The sequence below is a fragment of the Vigna angularis genome, chromosome 7, assembly GCF_016808095.1.
Source record: "Vigna angularis cultivar LongXiaoDou No.4 chromosome 7, ASM1680809v1, whole genome shotgun sequence".
Classification (NCBI taxonomy): Eukaryota; Viridiplantae; Streptophyta; class Magnoliopsida; order Fabales; family Fabaceae; genus Vigna; species Vigna angularis.
Genome location: NC_068976.1, coordinates 21,322,788 through 21,341,803, shown reverse-complemented (window position 1 = coordinate 21,341,803; position 19,016 = coordinate 21,322,788). Strand labels below are relative to the sequence as shown.

Here is a 19,016-nt window from a genome sequence, read left to right as displayed (position 1 = left end):
CAAAACCTTAATGGATCTTTCATCTTTATATAGTGTTTTATTTTCTCATTTCTATCCAATGTGAGACTTGGACTCATATTTGAATTTCCAACTAATAATTCATACTTTATCTTGTTTTCTTTGTACATCTAGACCACCTTTCAAGAAAACATAAAAATAAATTCATCATGATAACGTATCAAAACCATTTGAACAAACTAATTTGATGAACAAAATGTAACTGATACTTCATTAAATTATTTTGTGGACCATACTCCAAGAAAAAGGAAAAAAAACAAAAAGTGATTAATAGTCATAAATAATGATGACGTGATGAAAGTTAGGAATGCACTATGCATTGTGGCTATAAATATATAACATTTTCATGAGTATTCCATCCATCCAAAATCAAAACACAAGAGCAAAATCACTTAGATAAACCTGTTTGTCAAAATGAAGGTTGTATTTGTATCAGTTTTCCTTTTCCTGGCTGTGTCAGTCTTGACAACTGATGGCAAAGAGTCATCAAAAGGCTTAACCTGTGAGCAGGAAGTAGCCTTAGTGCAGCCATGCGTGGATTATCTAACAAAGAAAACTGAGGCCCCTTCAACTTCTTGCTGCGATGGGTTGAAAAAAATCATATCTTCATCACCTACAAAGAAAGAAAAACAAGCTGCATGTAAGTGCCTTAAGAAAGCAGCCTCTGAAATTCCTAACCTATGCAAAGAAAGAGCCAACAATCTTTGCAAAGAGTGCAAAATCAAGGTCGATAATTTCATACCCAATGATTTGGATTGCGAAAAGTAAGACTTCTTTTTTTATGTATACAATTCTTGTTGATAGTTTTCATTCATTTTCTTTTTCCTCACATTGCTTTTCCTTTTTCTTCTTCTTTCAGGATTGTTTAAGCTGAAGGCGATGCTAAAAGCAGTGGATTATGCTTTATGGAATTTGTTATTTCTGTAAACAAAATAAGATTGTTTGTTGAACTTATGTCCATGAACATTTATGTTGGAAATTATCATTAATAAATATACTTTATACATGTTTTTGGTATATATTCTTCTTTTTTTCTTACAATTTTTTTTTCCATTTAATTATGATGAATCATTTGTGTTTAATGTTTGAGATCCACTAGCCTAATCCAAAAGAGGGTTACTCTGCCACCACAAGTTACTCTCTACATCTCTCTAACTTTTTCTATTGCCACCACAAGTTACTCTCTACATCTCTCCAACTTTTTCTATTGCCAAAACTGACCTTATTTAAATATTTATTTATTACTTTTACCTATTTTAATCTAAAACCTTAATCTAATCTCACTTCCTTTCACTCTTCAGTCGCAGCCTCCACACCTCCATACCATAGAAACTTCTCTTCTTTCTCTCTTCCTATTTCCCTATTTTATTGTCGCAATCCCACACCCTCATATAAACTTTATTTTTTCCTTTCACTCTCTTATTTCTCTCCTCCAAATACTTCTTTTATTTGTGATTTCCGTTTCCTCCTCCATTTCCGATGCTTCCATTGTCACTGAGTTGGCTCTAGAGATGGTTGGTTCGCGAAGAAGGGTGTGATTTATGGTTGATTTTGCCCCAAAATGCGGTATATGTGCGTTATTATTTGAAAAATGTAGAAGAAGCCAAACGCGAATGTGTGACAGATATGGGAGATCCGTTCGGCCTTCAACGGATCTTAATTTTCGTCGACGGATGAAGGCCCAACAAATCTCGCATATTTGTTTAGCCTTCGCGTTTTTTTTTTGTTTTAGTTTATTAATTTTCGTTCAAAGGTCAAACGAATCTTGATTTCTGTTGACGAATATCAAGATCCGTTAGATCTCTCATATCCGTTGATTTACTAGGCAAAATTGGAATGAAAAAGTGCAACGAACAAAATGTGGTGGTGGAGGGAGTATCCCTCAATCCAAAATCAATCACATAGAAATAAGACATCAGTTTGAAACTAGTTAGGCTTCGCTACGTGATGACATGAGTATAAATTAAAAGAGTCACTAAGTGGTTGAAATTAAATTAAATCATAGAAATATAAATTAAAATAATACAAATAAATTAGATAATATATATATATATAATTTAATAAAGAAATTCATAATTAAAATTTACTTTATTATATATATATATATATATATATATATATATATATAATAAAGTATATTTGTTAAGAATAAAAATAGAAGAATATGTGGTCCAAAATAAATAAAGGATTAATGAAAAACATATAATTCTATTAAGATTAATATAGTATTAGTCTATTAAGAGTAATATAAGAAGTGTTTAATCCCTCTTAAATTACTTATTGGAATGATATACTACAAATAAAACTAAAAAGTGCTTTTGGAAAATAAAAATTTTCTATACTCTTTCTGTCTTACATTTTCTTCATTTTTTTTCTCACATTTTTTTAAATTAAATTTGTTTATAAGCGAATTTTGTTTTATTTTATTTTTTACGTTTTAAGTGCAAACATTAAAAGGTTGTGCTTGTATCTATTGAATTACTATGGAAGCACATATGTAACAAATACACTAAAACACAAATAAAAACATGCAAACGCGAGATTACTTTTACTCAAAATACATTCCACACTAAATCGAGCATATGTGTGAATAAATATATATAATTCAATTATATTTATTTTAAGATCGTTTAAAAACATAAATCAATCAATTGTATAAAAATATAAAAAATCAATTATGATTTTTTAATACCTATGGATATAAATTATAAAAAAAACTTATAAATTTTAAATATTTATATTATTATTATTTTATTAAGTAACTTTACATTGTAATAAAATAAAATAATTAAAATAATACATAAAATAAAGTATTTTAGTTTAATACTTCATTTATATGTTTTTTATTACAGAAAAAATAAATTAAAATTAAAATACAATAATGAAAAGTAAAATTAAATTAAATTTTTACTACAAATAAAATTTAATATTTTATTGATATTTGGCTTACATGTATTGTACTATGAAATTTGGTATGGATGTATGGTTGAAATTGAAATTGAGATTAATTAAATTATTGAGTTGTGTATAATCTAATATTTGATATGTTTTGACATCTATGATCGTGGATGGACTCATTTGCAGGACTAGAATGGTATAAATCTGCAGAGTTAGGTTCTGAATAATTATGTAAATTCGCTGGACGAGAATATATTATTGAAGTCAAATTCAGAGAGTTACTCACTTGGTATAGTCGTTAGGCAAGATTATACGTTGGGCGAGACCAAAGTTAGAGAACTAATTGACTTGACAATCGTTAGGCGAGAATACACTCGTTAGGCGAGACCAAAGTCAGAGAACTCACTAACTTGAAAGTAGTTGAGCGAGGCAAGTTTGTGGTAGTCTTCATCAACAACATATATATACAACAAAAATCGTAAGGATCATGTTGAACACTTAAGGACAATGTTTAAGATCTTAAAAGAGAAGAAGTTGTACCCCAAGTTGTCAAAGTGTGAGTTTTGGATACAAAAGGTTTGGTTTTTAAGGCATTAAATATCGGCTTAAGAGATATATGTGGATTCGGTCAAAGTTGAAGCATTGTTGCAATGGAAGTAACCTAAGTCAATTTCGGAGATAAAAAGTTTTGTGGGTCTAGCTAGCTACTATAAGATATTCATAGAAGAATTTTCTAAAATAGTGGCACCTTTAAAACAGCTGACTCACAAAGATCAATCGTTTGCTTAGGCAAACAAGTGTGAGGAAAACTTTCAAGAGTTGAAGCGAAGGTTAACGAGTGCTTACCCTTCTTGCATTATTGTTTGTTTGTGCTTGTTGTATGATTTGAAATGATCACCTCATAGGTGTCAACAAAGATAGATGAGATTTTTGTAGAGCAAACTCTAGAAGACGGTGGTGCTGATGTTTAGTGCTTAGTATAGTTAATGTTCTCTTTTGGATTGTAATTCTAGAAACCTTATGTAAATAAGTAAATAGTTTTTACTAAAAGATACATATATATATATATATATATATATATATATATATATATATATATATATATATATATATATATATATATATATTAGACTTATATAGTTATTTTTGGGATAACTATACATACATTTTTATATACTTTCTATTTGGCATAGTTTATTGAATGTGTGATGTTTTCTTAATGTTTTTAAACTATTGAAATGTGATGTTACATTTTCTATTTGATATATACAATTTTTTCAATTTTATTCTTTAAATAATTATTTTTAAAAAAAATTATTCATAATAAAATTATAAAAATTATTTAAATTTATAATTATTTTTTATAAAATTAGTTTTATAGTTTCACATAACTAACAAAGGAATTATTCTTTGGACAACTGTTTTTTTTTTTTTCAATTTTAAGTAATCACCTTTTCAAATGCAAATAACTACCATAACAAAAAAATCATTTACACGAATTGTCCATAATATTCTCTTAACTACTTTTTTTTAGTTATTTACAAATATTTTTATAATATATTATAAAAATATGTTAGTGTTTGGCAGGGACCTATGACCTCGGTTATGAAAGAAACCGAGGCCAAAACACTACAAAAAAAAGGAATTTTATTAGGGGTTTTTTTTTAGTATTACCGACGGTTTTAACCCCTGATAAATACATTTCTCGCGATTGGCAAAATCACTGGGAAAATTACCGTCACAAAAATTCCCAACATTTTTTGTGGGGGTTTTTAGAAACCATCGCAATTAACGGGGTTTTCAGAAACCGTCACTATTAACGAAGGTTTTTACAGAAACTGCCAGTACTTATAGGGTTCAGAAAAACTGTCAAAACTTGCGTGAGTTAGTAAAAAACCGCAGGTATTTTTTGATTTATATAGTTGAAGTTTTGAAACCGCCGGTAATGAAAATAATTTAATTTTTTTATTATTCAAATTATTTGATTAATGTGATTAATATAAAATATATTTAATATTAAACTAGAATAATATAAAACCAAAAGTAATTATTATAATATAAAATAAACTCTAAAATTTTAAATACAATTAATTTTTTAACTTAATATATGTTCAATCCTAAAAATTAAAAATAAACATCTTTTACATAACAAATCAAAATCAAAAAATGTTCTAAATAATAATTATCATGCTTGTTCTTCATTTTCATCATCATTCTTGTTCTTCATTTTCATCATCATTCTTGTTCTTCATTTTCATCATCATTTGATATGGTTCCTCTATCATATACCTACAATATAAAATAATAATTAATGAATAATTTTAAAAAATGAACTTGCTTCCTTAATCATCATATATATTCAACATCATTTCATCCTTGCATTTAATAGCAACTTAAACCACCACCTACCATTTTACCAAGTGGCATTCATTAGCAATAAATCATAGACTTGCCATTTTGGGAAGTGAAACTCTTGGTAGCCCATTACCACACGTTAGTACTACCAAATATGTTGTCCCTGCAATCAATGAAATTTGAACATATGCTTTTATTCATCCAATCAAAATGAAACCTATCAACTCTAAATTACCTAATCAAATAATGAAAAAGGATAATTCATCAGGAATAAATCAATGATTTTTTCAACCTACTACGTTAAAGCTAAATCACCTGAAAAGGTAGAACTCTGCTAAATAATACAAATTATTGAATGTGTACCATATTTGAGAAAGCTAAGTTAGAAAATATAATTCTGTTTTCATGGAACAAAAAATCTGCAAATGATTAATGTTAGTATTTAACATAATTTATTATATAAATATTTTATATTTTATGATTTTTCTTTCAATAGGCTATGTATAACTATTTTTGCACATCTTTCCAATATTATAGGAAAATTTTCACGCATAAAATTCATCTTTCTTTTATGTTTTTAACTTTAACAAGGCAACAACAGAATTTAACAGTAAACTCTAATAGGACAGGGGAGACTAAGATGCAACATGAACAAAGCGTCTTCAAAACCAAAACATATATTAATATAACAAGAAGAAAAAACCAGTAATAAACATTTTTCAAACTTGGGGTTGAAGTGCTTCCTGCTCTCAGAATGATACCAAACCAGCACTAAAAAGCAACAGGAGAATGAAGGAAAACAAGGTTGATGGAAACTGCAAGAAAAAAATTGAAACTGAAATCAAAGAAAAAGAGCATGTCCCATGAGCTATTACCGTGAAAGCATTTTAGAATCCTAACAATCAATGCATAAACTGAGTTGAATGCAAATGAAATAACTTACAGATACGTAAGGCGTGGTATCGTGCTCAACCAATTAATTTGGACCTTTATATAAATTTGGGTATTCAACCAGTTAATCAAATTTCTAACTATCATGGTTTTGGTGGGATATGCAAATGATATTCATAGTACACTTCATCAAATTTTTCAACTAGCAAACGAAGACAAAAAAGGTTGATCCACAAAATTATGTACCACAAGATAATCGGTGGTGTAAGGGTATGGATTAGCCTTGGGAATCCTTGCTATTTCCTCCTCCAACTCTTTGTGCAGAAGTTCCATGATCAATTTCTTCTCTTTCTCGCCACCTCTTTCCTGTAATGATTAAGAATGTAAGAATAACTAGATCAAAAACACTACAGTTTCAAACTATGGGGAAGTCATGAACCTTTGTGTGGAGATGAAATGGATTTGGAGTTGTTTCTTTTAGTTGGGTTATGGTTACGTTCAGGTTCAGACTTCAAAGAAAGCTATAACCATAAAAAATAAAATGATTACTCTCAATAGATAAAAATGATTTCAGAATTGAAAAGAAAAATATTATTTTTATATTCTAGATTACTGAATATATGAGAGCAGACACTTCATCAGTTTTATATGCTGCGGTAGCTTTAGTTTACTACAGTTCACCTGTAGTTAGGAGCCTAGCCTAATACAATATAACATCAATCAATTTTCAAAGTACATTATCACAGTTCAACCATAACTAAGATGATTATCAATTATAACACATGACTTAATCATATTCTCAAATAAGGAAAGAAATGACACCTACCTACAATGATCTTTTGCGTCCTGAAAGCAAATGGTTACCTGAAAAAAAAAAGCAGAAAAATGTTTATCATAACCACATCTTTGTTTATCATAACCCTTGCATACAAAAATGTTTGCACACCTTGCACCAACTTCATTTTAGTTTCCCTGTAAAGCCCTTGCATACAAAAATAATATAATTAATCTGGGTAGAAGATGAAGGAGCTAATCAATAAGAGATTAAAAAAATGAATTAAAAATATTTAAGTAAAAGAGAAGGGAAGATAGCTTTATGGATGCAACTTTTGACACCAAGATCATAAGTAGGGGTAAGTTTGAAACTTTACATTAATACAAATCTGTCTAGAACTGTTGACTTTAATATTATTCAAGGTGCTACCAAAGAAACGAAGTACGTACGAATCCTATATATTGTAATTGAAATATGTTCTAAAAGTAAATCCTTTCATTCCTCTGAAGCCTTTCATGTGAAGATAACAGAGCAAAGTTTCATGTTGAGATAAAAATCTTTATTGTCTTAATTAAACTCGATCATCATAATGTTCCAGTGATCAATTGTTGGTCTTGCATACAAACACCATGGTCGAAACATGTACCTCCCTACAACCAACAAGAGAGACTAAAGTCAATCCAACTTGAACAAACAACAAAATTAATATATGAGAATTTAATAAAACATAAAGCATTTTAGTAAGTAAAATAATCTACAGCTATACTCCATCGATCCAATATCCATCCTCTTAACGAGTAGAAGTAGAAGAACATTCATCAAAATCATCAGCCAACTGTCCAAAAAGCCTGCCACTCATAGAGTGCCTACTTTCAAGATCTACCACTCCACAAGTTTAGGTTTAAAGAATGATAAGTTCACCAGTTTTCATAAATTATAGAAAACACGAATTTTCAAAATCCCCTTCGAAACCCTAACCCCCAAATCACAAGAATCAGAAAAAAAAAGAGCATGATTCGAACCCTATCTGGCGAAGCCCATCCCCGCGCCGTGAAGACGTCACCGCCGTGGTACCCACCACGCGCGGTAAGGATGGAGGTCGCGCCTGGCCACCGAAACGTGCGTTTCCTCTCTACCAAAACCGAACCTAAACCTCCTCCTTTGCCATGCTCCTTGCGCGAGAACTCCACGTCTTGTTTGAAATGCAAAAAACGTGAAGAACAACGTTCGAGACGCGAAGGCTTCAAGACGCGAACTGAAATCCAAGAAACGTAGATAAACGGCGCGGGAAAGAAGTAGGGTGGGCGAAAATGAGTTTGGAAACTGAGAGATGTAAAGGAAGATTCAAGAAAAGGGAGAAAGAGGACTGAGAAAATATTCATAAAAAATAAGTTTTAAAAAATAAGTTTTAAAAAATAAGTTTTAAAAAATAAAAAAATAAAAAACATAGCTGCGGTTTATTAAAAACCGCCGGAAATTACTTGGGGTTTTGAAAACCACTAGAAGATAACCTCCCCTAAAATGTATTGTTTTTGTAGTGAAAGTTCTGCATAGGAATTTTAATGAGATTGTTGACTGGATTATCAGCATCTTATAGGGGTGTATGGCCTCAGTTATGAAGGGAACCGAGGCCAAAAGTCCTGCATAGAGATTTTAATGAGATTGCTGACTAGATTGTCAACATCTTGTAGAGTGTATGACCTCGGTTCTGTAAACAACCAGGACCATATCCTATATTGCTTCGGTTCCTTAACAATCAAAAAATGTTACTGCACCATATTATGCTTCAGTTTCTGATGAATCGAAACATAATGGGCTTGGTAATATCTCTTTTTTTTTACTAGTATTTTATTTTGTTTTGTTTGAGCATCTAGACCACCTTCCAAGAAAACATAAAAATAAATTCATTATCATTACGTATGAAAACCATTTAAACAAACTAGTTTGATGAAGAAAATGTAACTGCTACTTCATTAAATTATTTTGTGGACCATACTCCAAGCAAAAGGAAAAAAACAAAAAGTGATTAATAGTCATAAATAACGATGACATGATGAAAGTTCAGAATGCACTATGCATTGTGGCTATAAATATAACATTTTTCCTGAGCATTCCATCCATCCAAAATCAAAACACAAGAGCAAAACCACTTAGATAAACCTGTTTGTCAAAATGAAGATTGTATTTGTATCAGTTTTCCTTTTCCTGGCTGTGTCAGTGTTGACAACTGATGGCAAAGAGTCATCAAAAAGCTTAACCTGTGAGCAGGAAGTAGCCTTAGTGCAGCCATGCGTGGATTATCTAACCAAGAAAACTGATGCCCCTTCAACTTCTTGCTGCGATGGGTTGAAAAAAATCATATCTTCATCACCTACAAAGAAAGAAAAACAAGCTGCATGTAAGTGCCTTAAGAAAGCAGCCTCTGAAATTCCTAACCTATGCAAACAAAGAGCCAACAATCTTTGCAAAGAGTGCAAAATCAAGGTCGATAATTTCATACCCAATGATTTGGATTGCGAAAAGTAAGACTTCTTTTTTTATGTATACAATTCATGTTAATAGTTTTCATTCATTTGCTTTTTCCTCACATTATTGCTTTTCCTTTTTCTTCTTTCAGGATTGTTTAAGCTGAAGGCGATGCTAAAAGCAGTGGATTATGCTTTATGGAATTTGTTATTTCTATAAACAAAATAAGATTGTTTGTTGAACTTATGTCCATGAACATTTATGTTGGAATTTATCATTGATGAATATATTTTATATATGTTTTTGGTATTATTTTTTTTATATAAAATTTCTTTCCATCTAATTATGATAAATCATTTGTGTTTAATGTTCGAGATCCATCAGCCTAATCCAAAATCAATCAAATGGAAATAAGACATCATTCTACATAGGAACTAGTTAGACGTCACTACATGAAGACATGAATATAAATTAATAGAGTCACTAAGTTATTGAAATTAAATTGAATCATAGAAATATAACTTAAAATAATACATAAATTTGATAATGTAAATATAAATTAAATAAAGAAGTACATAATTAAAATTTAATTTATTATGCCATATATATATATATATATAATAAAGTAAATTTTTTAAGAATCAAAATAGAAGAATGGTTCAAAATAAATAAAGGATTAATGAAACACATACAATTGTATTAAGATTAATATAGTATTAGTCTATTAAGAATAATATAAGAAGTGTTTAATCCCTCTTAAATTACTTCTTAGAGTGATATACTACAAATAAAACTAAAAAGTGCTTTGGGAAAATTAAAAATTTTCTATACTCTGTCTCTTACATTTTCTTCATTTTTTTTCTCACGTTTCTTTAAATTAAATTTGTTTATAAGCCAATTTTTATTTATTTTATTTCTTAGTGCAAACATTAGAAGGTTGTGTTTGTATTTATTGAATTACTATAGGAGCACATAGATATGTAACAAATACAAGGAAAACACAAAATAAAAACATGAATAAAAACGAGATTACTTCTACACAAAATACATTCCACACTAAATTGAGCATATTTGTGAATAAAGATATATAATTCAATTATATTTATTAAAATCGTTTAGAAACATAAATTAATCAATTGTATAAAAATATAAAATCAATTATGATTTTCTAATACCTAGAGTTGTCAAAATGGGTAACCCGGCTTGACCCGGCCCACTACGGGTTGGTCAATTATAAGTTTTTTTTAAAATAATTTTTTTTAATTCAAATCCAAATAAATTTCACTCTGAAATGATATTAAACTCCAAAGACAATTCAAAATAAAAAAATATCATACAATCCAAGCATACTAAAAAAAACAAGCACAAAAGGCGAATAAATAAGTTTCTAATATTGATAATTTTTTTATCACTTGTCCATTTATAATATTAGAGTCTTGAATAGATAAATCTATAGTATTTTTCTCTTGAAACATCTTTTTTTTATCCACATCTACAATATAATAAAAAAAGTTTTAATTAATAATATTGAAACACAAAATAATAAACTATTAAATTAAATTAGGTGGGTTGGCTGGTGAGCCAACCCGGCTCACCACGGGTTCAACCCAGATGAGACAGGTTCTAAGTGAGTCAGGTTAAAAACTAACCCGCATAAAAAAAATTACATTTTTTTCAAACTCAACCCGGCTCAAACCCATGGTGAGCCGGGTTGGCTCGAGGTTACAACACATTTTGACAGCACTACTAATACCTATGGATATAAATTATAAAAAAAAATTATAAATTTTAAATAATTATATTATTATTATTTTATTAATATAACTTTACATTCTAATAAAATAAAATATTAAAATAATATATAAAATAAAGTATTTTAGTTTAATACTTCATTTATATGTTTTTTGTTACAGAAAAAATAATTAAAATTAAAATACAATGATGAAAAATAAAATAAAATAATTGATATAATATTTTATTGATATTTATATTTTATATTATAATTAAAACTCATTAAACTAATAAATATGAGAAAATTATATAGTTTACATTTTTATATTTTTGTGAAACAATTAATTTTGATATATTTTTATTTTGAAAATAATCTATTTTTATTTAATAAATTTTATAGTAATTTTTATAATTTTAAAACATTTTTTTATCATGCACATTGTTATCTTATTTTTTTCTGATCTCTTATAGAGAAGATAAAATTAGAAAATTATTTTAATTCAAATTATTACCACTTATTTTCTAGATTATCTTCCAAGAAAAATTATCATTAAATATTAACAACAAGATGATTACATATCAAAACCATTGAAACAAATAAAAAAAGTTGAATAAAATAGAACTCATACTTCATCATATTATTTTTTGGACCAATACTCCAAGAAAAAGGAAAAAAACAAGAAGTCATTAATGGTCATAAATAAGAACAAGAAGTTATTAATAGTGATAAATGTAACATCTCCCTTAGTGTTTCCTTCATCGAAAATCAGAATACAAGAGTAAATCACTGAGATAAACCTATATGTGTCAAAATGAAGATTGTGTTTGTATCATTCTTCAGTTACTAGTTGTGTTAGTTTTCACACTTGCTGCCATCCAAAGGCTTAATCTGTGAGCAAGAAAAATCCTTAATGGCATCATGCTTATGGTTTTTTTTCCAGAAAACTGATGCCCCTCCTATTTCTTGCTGCCAAGAGTTGAACCAAATCATATCTTATAAAGGAAGGAAAACTTATGCATGTAAGTGTCTTTAAGAAGCAGCCTCTCAAGTTAATGTGGATTATCCCTTCTCCAAGGACTAGGATTGCAAAAAAGTAAGACTTTTTTTTATGTATATAAGTTCATGTTAATAGTTTTTCATTCATTTGCTTTTCTTCAAATTGTTTTCCTTTTTTTTCTTCTTTCAAAATTTTTAAGCCAGAGGCTTAAGCAGTAAGGTGTTAGAAAAGGTGGTTGGTTATTTGTTGAATTTGCTATTTTTTGTAAAAAGGTAAGATTGTTTGTTGAACTTCTCTCAACAAACATTTATGTTGGAATTGATGATTGATATGCTTTATATATGTTGTTGGTATCTTTTATTCATTTTTTTTATAGAATTTATTTCCATCTAATTATGATAAATTATTTGTGTTTATTTTTAGAGATGATGAGTCTAATTCAAATAAATTTAGTCAAAGTTATAATTTCATATGATATGATTGTAAAAATATAGAAAATCGTGTTTTAAATAATAGTTTAAGTATAAATATATTTTTTATAAATGAGTTTTATTATTTTGAAAAGATCTCATCTCTCTACAACTTTTTTTCTTATAGAGTTCTCCTCTTTTTTTTCTAAATTTTTTAATTGTACGTTCGTCTGTTTGAAGATTGGAGACCGTTAGGGTGATCTTTGAGGAGAGCTCTTCACTTCCATCCAATTAGTTTCTCCATTAGAGTAAGTTGATTTTTTTTACCCTTTTTCTTAGTTTGTGTTTTTCCCATGCATATGGACCATCTCAATTCACTTGTGGTGTCTGAATATTCTATAAGAGTCTTTGTGATCAATAGTCCTAATGATGTATTCTGATCGTGTTTATGTTGTTCATAGGGGTAGATTGAGCTTTTTGTGCGTTAAGAAGTGTTTATAGGATTCTTGAGTATTTGGTTTGTCTTCCAAGTAAAGAAAAACTAATTACATTGTTTTTAATTTATAGATAACATGTAATTGTTGATTGTATGATGGTTGGTTTGTATGATAGGTTGAGTTGAATTGATTTGGCTTACATGCATTGTACTATGAAATTTGGTATGGATGTATGGTTAAAACTGAAATTGAGATTAATAAAATCATTGAGTTGTGTATAATCTAATATTTGATATGTTTTGGCATCTATAGTTATGGTTGGACTCATTTGCAGGGTTGGAATGACACAAATTTGCATAATTAGGTTCTGTAGAATTATGTAAACTCACTAGACGAAAATATATTAAGCGAAGTCAAATTCAAAGAGTTACTAATTGGTAGTCGTTGGGCAAGATTATACGCTGGGCGAGACCAAAGTTAGAGAAGTAATTGACTTGACAATCGTTAGGCGATAATACACTTGTTGGACGAGACCAAAGTCAGAGAACTCACTAATTAACTTGAAAGTAGTTGGGTGAGGCAAGTTTGTGGTAGTCTTCATAGACAACATACTTATATACACCAAAAATCATGAGGATCATGTTGAACACTTAAAGACAATATTTGAGATCTTAAGAGAGAAGAAGTTTTACCCCAAGTTGTCAAAGTGTGAGTTTTGGATACAAAAGGTTTGGTTTTTGGGGTATTTAATATTAACTTAAGAGATATGTGTGGATTCGGTCAAAGTTGAAGTATTGTTGCAATGGGAGTGACCTAAGTCAGTTTCGAAGATAAAAAGTTTTGTGGGTCTAGCTAGCTACTATAAGAGATTCATAGAAGAATTTTCTAAAATAGTGGCGCCTTTAAGATAGCTAACTCACAAAGATCAATTGTTTGCTTAGACAGACAAGTGTGAGGAAAACTTTCAAGAGTTGAAGCGAAGGTCGACGATTGCTTACCCTTACATGTTATTGTTTATTTGTGCTTGTTGTATGATTTGAAATTATCACTTGATAGATGTCAACAAAGAGAGATGAGATTTCTGTGGAACAGACCCTAGAAGATGGTGGTGCAAGTGTTTAGTGCTTAGTATAGTTAATGTTCTCTTTTGTATTGTAATTCAAAAAACCTTATCTAAATAAGTAAATAGTTTTTATTAAAGCTATATATATTTCACTTATAGTTATGTTTTGGATTATTATACTTATACAAACATTTTTATATATTTCTATTTGTGTAACTGTTATAGTTTATTGAATGTGTGATGTTTACTTAATGTATTTAAACTATTGAAATGTGATATTACATTTTCTCTTTGGTATGTACAATTTTTTTCAATTTTATTCTTTAAATAATTACTTTTCAAAACAATTATTCATAATAAAAATATAAAAATTATTTAAATTTATAATTATTTTTTATAAAATTAGTTTTATAGTTTTACATAATAAAGGAATTATTCTTTGGACAATTTTTTTTCAATTGTAAGTAATCACCTTTTTAAATGCAAATAACTACCATAATAAAAAAATCATTTACACAATAAAAGAATTATCCATAATATTCTCTTGACTACTTTTTTTTAGTTATTTACAAATATTTTTATAACTATATATATATATATATATATATATATATATATATATATATTAAAAATAAGAATATCAATGTTATTATATAAAGGAATTCCTCTTGGTGTCCGTCTCTTGTTTTCTATTTTATTTTTTATATAACAGTTTTTTAAATTGAATAAGTTGTTTACTATTTTATCCTTAATTGACACTTTTTTTAAATTTAATTTTTTTCCTGATTTGACTATTTTTTTTAAATACAACTATTTTTTAGTCTAAAATAGCTATTTATAACAGAAAAAATTCTACAAAATAAATAAAATTCACTTGTAATAAGAATGAAAAATTAATTAATATTTTTAAAATAATAATAATAAGAATTTTATTATTTTTTGTTCTCGTAAAAAGAAATAAGATACATAAGTTACTCGCATGTGTTTTTACTATAGTAATTAATAAAAGGAATATAATATACTATAATTTGTGCAATTGAAATTTTTCGTACCAAAAATACCTAAACACAATAGTTAAAGAAACAAAAACGAAATTAAGTTTATTTTATATATTGAAATTATTTTTTGGATTGTGTGGCATTATTTTATCTCCAAAAGTTGTGTTTCTTTAAAGGAAACTGAAATAATAAAATAAAAGAACTTTAAAATTTCTCGTAAACAAACATTAAGAACCTCTAAAGACATTCCGTAATATATCATTTTTTAAAAACACATCCTTAGTTTGTTGATAAATAATTTCAAAAAATTAGGTTTTTTATATTCTTTTTATTTAATTATATTTTAAATAAGTTTTACTTAGAAATTCGTTTAATTTTACTTGAAAAATCGTTATTTGATTTTAAACGAACCATCTGTCATGAAAAAGGTTGTCTTATAATAACTATTAGATAATATATATGATAAGTTTATTAAGGAGATGTATCAGGACCTATGAGTTACGAGTTTAGATACTATGAGTTACGAGTTTAGATACTAATAATGAGTTTGAAATCTTGAAAATAAGAGATCTTGATATTATTTTTAATTAAAAATTTTAAAAGGTAATAAATTTATTAATTTTTTCTTTATATATTTATTTTTTTTCTTTAACAAAATCATTTACCTCATAAAACAATGTTAAAAAAATCATGTATTGACTTTTTTTTCTTTATATGTTTAATCCAGTCATTAATGTAAGATTCTTATCTAAATTTGGAAGAAGGGTTGTATAAAATTTTAATTATCTAAAATAATGCTGGTGTGTTACATCTAAATTTTAGTTATCGTAATTTTAATTTAAAGGAACATCTTTAAAATAATAATAACAAGAAGAAGAAGGTTTGTCTTATAATTTTATAATATCACATCATTTTTGTAAAAGACATCTTTAGTTTTGTTGGAAAATAATTTCAAAAAATTAGCTTCTTTATATTATTTTTATTTAATTATATTTTAAATAAATTTTACTTGAAAATTATTAATTTTATTTTAAAAAAGACATCATTTATTAAAATGGTTATCTTATAATATCTCTTAGATAATATCTATATATATATATATATATATATATATATATATATATATTAAGTTTATAGAGTGGATGTAGCCGGACCTATGAGTTAAGACTTAAGATACTAACAATAAATTTGAAATCATAAGTCATTTAGATTAAAGAGATCTTGGTATTATTTTTAATTAATTTTTTAAAAAAATAATAAATTTATTAAATTATTTCTTTTTATGTTTAATTAAGTCATTAACATAAGTCACACACAGCAGTATAAATGTAAGACTTTGGAGAGTGTTGTATCCATCAAAATCGAAATAAAAACAAGAGTGAAAGAGAAAGAGAGTGAAAATGAAGAAAGTGTCAACATCAGTTTTTGGTTTGGGAGTTTTGTTACTTCTCACAGTTTCAGCCATGAAGCCAGTGAATGCTTTCAGTTGTGTGGAGGCAAAACTTTCATTGTTGGCATGCTTACCTTTTCTGACGAGCAGTCAAGATAGTCCTTCAAGTGCTTGTTGTAATGCAGTGAGCAGTGTGAGAGCTTCAGCACCTACAAAACCTGAACTTCGTGAGGCATGTCAATGTCTTACGGCAGCCGTCGGTGAATTTCCTAATCTTGACAAAGATAGAGCCGTTCAACTTCCTATACTATGTAACGTTGATGTCGGTTTTCCTCTCACCAAGGACATCGACTGTAACACGTAAGATTTCTTTTTTATTTATATTTTTCTTAATTTATACATACTCAGTTCTCATCATTCTTTTATTTTTGTTCACATTTTTTTTTTTCAGGATCTCTCTTTAAGCAAGAGTTTTGAGATGAAATGAGACATTGAAAATGTTGGACTATGCTTGTAACTTCCTTTCCTTTTCATGAAAAAAGAATAAGATTGTTTTCTCAAGTTGTTCCAGAGAGGCATTTTTGTTGAAAGTAATGAATATTTAATAGATATATATGTTCTTGATATCATACTCTTCATAGAATTATCTCTTGTCATTTAATTATGATGTATGGTTTCAATGTTTGAGATTCACCTACTCAAACAAAACAATCAAAATTAAACTATTGAAATGAACTCTTCAAAATAACTAAGACCATTATGAATTTTAATTGTTTATTATTATATTAAAAATTATTAAAATAAACAAAAATACAAAAATATGACAGATCATATCAAATCACGATAAAAAAATATATTTATGAAACTTAAAATATTTATTTTTCTCAAGAAAAATAAATTAGTAGATATACAATCCAAACAATTTTCAACAATAAAAAATGAGTATACCAGAAAAATAAGAATACATTCAAAACTTAACTTGAATATATGCAATTCTAATTTTTATTTTTTTAACTGTTATGCATAGACGGCTGAAAACTAAATGCAACGTATATATGTGGACCACACTCCAATGAAGAAAAGTAAGAAGTCCTTAATATTTAAAAACAGATCATTAATTTTAATAACTATTAGTTTTGGACTCGTGTGGTTTTTCTCCTAGTTTTTTTTTACATTATTTTATTAAATTAAAAAAGTATTTAAATTATATTAGAACCTGTATAACTACTAAAGTGATAGTCATCAAACAGAAGAAAATAATTATACAACTATTATATTACAGTGATTGATAAGAGTATGTATTCAGTGTAAAAACTTATATGAACGGAAACTATAAATTTTTCAAAAGAAAAAATTATCCAACAAAGGATTTTTATCCTAATTTATATTGCTACATCACTCTCACTTTATATTGGATCAACTAAAATATTTTTATTTATTCATGCTATTAAGGTGATAATTGTAAATAAGAAAAGAACACAAACAATAAAAAACAAAGGAAAGAATAAATTAATGTGCAAAAAGAGGAATCATACAATAAATATACAAATATCAACATTTGTAATAACGCATATTAATCCATCCTAAAACATACAATTATTCATACTAAACTCGACCATCAGTATACATGTATTGATATAAGACTCTGTCAAGTTATGCACTTGTGGTTGACTCTAATATTATATAGAATATTGTCATTGAATTTCACTGAACCCCACATAAAGTTAGTGTGTTAACATCTTTGGATAAGGTAAAGTTCCTAAACAATAACTTTCTACTCCTCTCATCACATACCTCACCCTCTTTTATATTAGATTAAATGATTATTAGAACGACATAATAACTCTTAATATAAAATTCATATATCAATACATACATTATTTGAATTACAAAATATCTTTTCCTAGAAATTTCTTGCATAATATTTAACATACATATTTTCTACCACCATGTTATCAATCCATCATACATGATAAAATCAATAAAACAATAATATTTTCACTTTACTTCATCTTCTCTTTTAATAATTTATTAACTATAAAAGTGAGAAGTTAAAATTCTTTTAAGAAAAACACAAATTCTAACGTCAAGTGCAAAAAAGAGATAGAAACAGAATGCGTTTTGTTTGAACATCTAGACCACCTTCCAAGAAAATTAAAAAAAAAATCATTAAATATTCGCAACAAGAACATTACATATAAAACACCATTAGAAAAAAAAATTAAAAAAGATGAACAAAATGTAACTCATACTTCATCATATAAACCTTAGTGAAACCATGCTTAAAATATCTCACCCTCTTTTACATGAGATTATATGGTTATTAAAACAACATAATAACTCCCCATCTAAAATTCATATACCAATACATACACTACTTGAATTACAAGAAACTTCTAAAAATTTCTTGCAAAATATTTACCATACATACTTTCTAGCATGTTATTAATCCATGAAACATCATCATACATATTAAACATACATAATGTAATAAAATAGTTATATCATTAACATTTTTGTTAGTATAATGTAATAAAATAAAAATATTGAAATAAGAAAAAGCATTTTAATTTAATGTTTCATTAT

General features: G+C 27.4%; 3 protein-coding genes and 2 long non-coding RNA genes across 14 annotated transcripts; 4 read left to right on the top strand and 1 right to left on the bottom strand.

Moving 5' to 3' along the window:
• The first annotated feature begins 381 nt into the window (after positions 1–381).
• LOC108337781 (non-specific lipid-transfer protein A) lies at positions 382–1,037 on the top strand. Its single transcript, XM_017574374.2, has 2 exons — positions 382–782; positions 878–1,037. The coding sequence occupies exons 1-2, from the start codon at positions 433–435 to the stop codon at positions 885–887; spliced, it is 360 nt and encodes a 119-aa protein (XP_017429863.2). The 5' UTR covers positions 382–432; the 3' UTR covers positions 888–1,037.
• A 3,911-nt stretch (positions 1,038–4,948) lies between these two features.
• On the bottom strand, positions 4,949–8,300 carry LOC108336198 (uncharacterized). 10 transcript variants are annotated; one of them, XR_008250671.1, is made up of 9 exons: positions 7,960–8,300; positions 7,109–7,587; positions 6,989–7,026; positions 6,602–6,683; positions 6,409–6,528; positions 6,215–6,258; positions 5,986–6,106; positions 5,326–5,434; positions 4,949–5,205 (listed from the first exon to the last, which is right to left on the bottom strand). It is a non-coding gene; the product is annotated as an uncharacterized LOC108336198 (long non-coding RNA). The 10 variants fall into 10 exon arrangements; XR_008250668.1 differs by having other exon boundaries at positions 5,986–6,086; XR_008250672.1 differs by having other exon boundaries at positions 5,997–6,086.
• Positions 8,301–9,062: 762 nt separating this feature from the next.
• LOC108337752 (non-specific lipid-transfer protein A) lies at positions 9,063–9,715 on the top strand. Its single transcript, XM_017574335.2, has 2 exons — positions 9,063–9,459; positions 9,555–9,715. The coding sequence occupies exons 1-2, from the start codon at positions 9,110–9,112 to the stop codon at positions 9,562–9,564; spliced, it is 360 nt and encodes a 119-aa protein (XP_017429824.1). The 5' UTR covers positions 9,063–9,109; the 3' UTR covers positions 9,565–9,715.
• Positions 9,716–11,944: 2,229 nt separating this feature from the next.
• LOC108337809 (uncharacterized) lies at positions 11,945–14,095 on the top strand. Its single transcript, XR_001832940.2, has 3 exons — positions 11,945–12,228; positions 12,783–12,850; positions 13,314–14,095. It is a non-coding gene; the product is annotated as an uncharacterized LOC108337809 (long non-coding RNA).
• A 2,345-nt stretch (positions 14,096–16,440) lies between these two features.
• Positions 16,441–16,794, top strand: LOC108336522 (non-specific lipid-transfer protein A). The gene has a single exon (XM_052880685.1). It carries the CDS (start codon positions 16,441–16,443, stop codon positions 16,792–16,794), a length of 354 nt encoding a protein of 117 aa, XP_052736645.1.
• Positions 16,795–19,016: the final 2,222 nt, after the last annotated feature.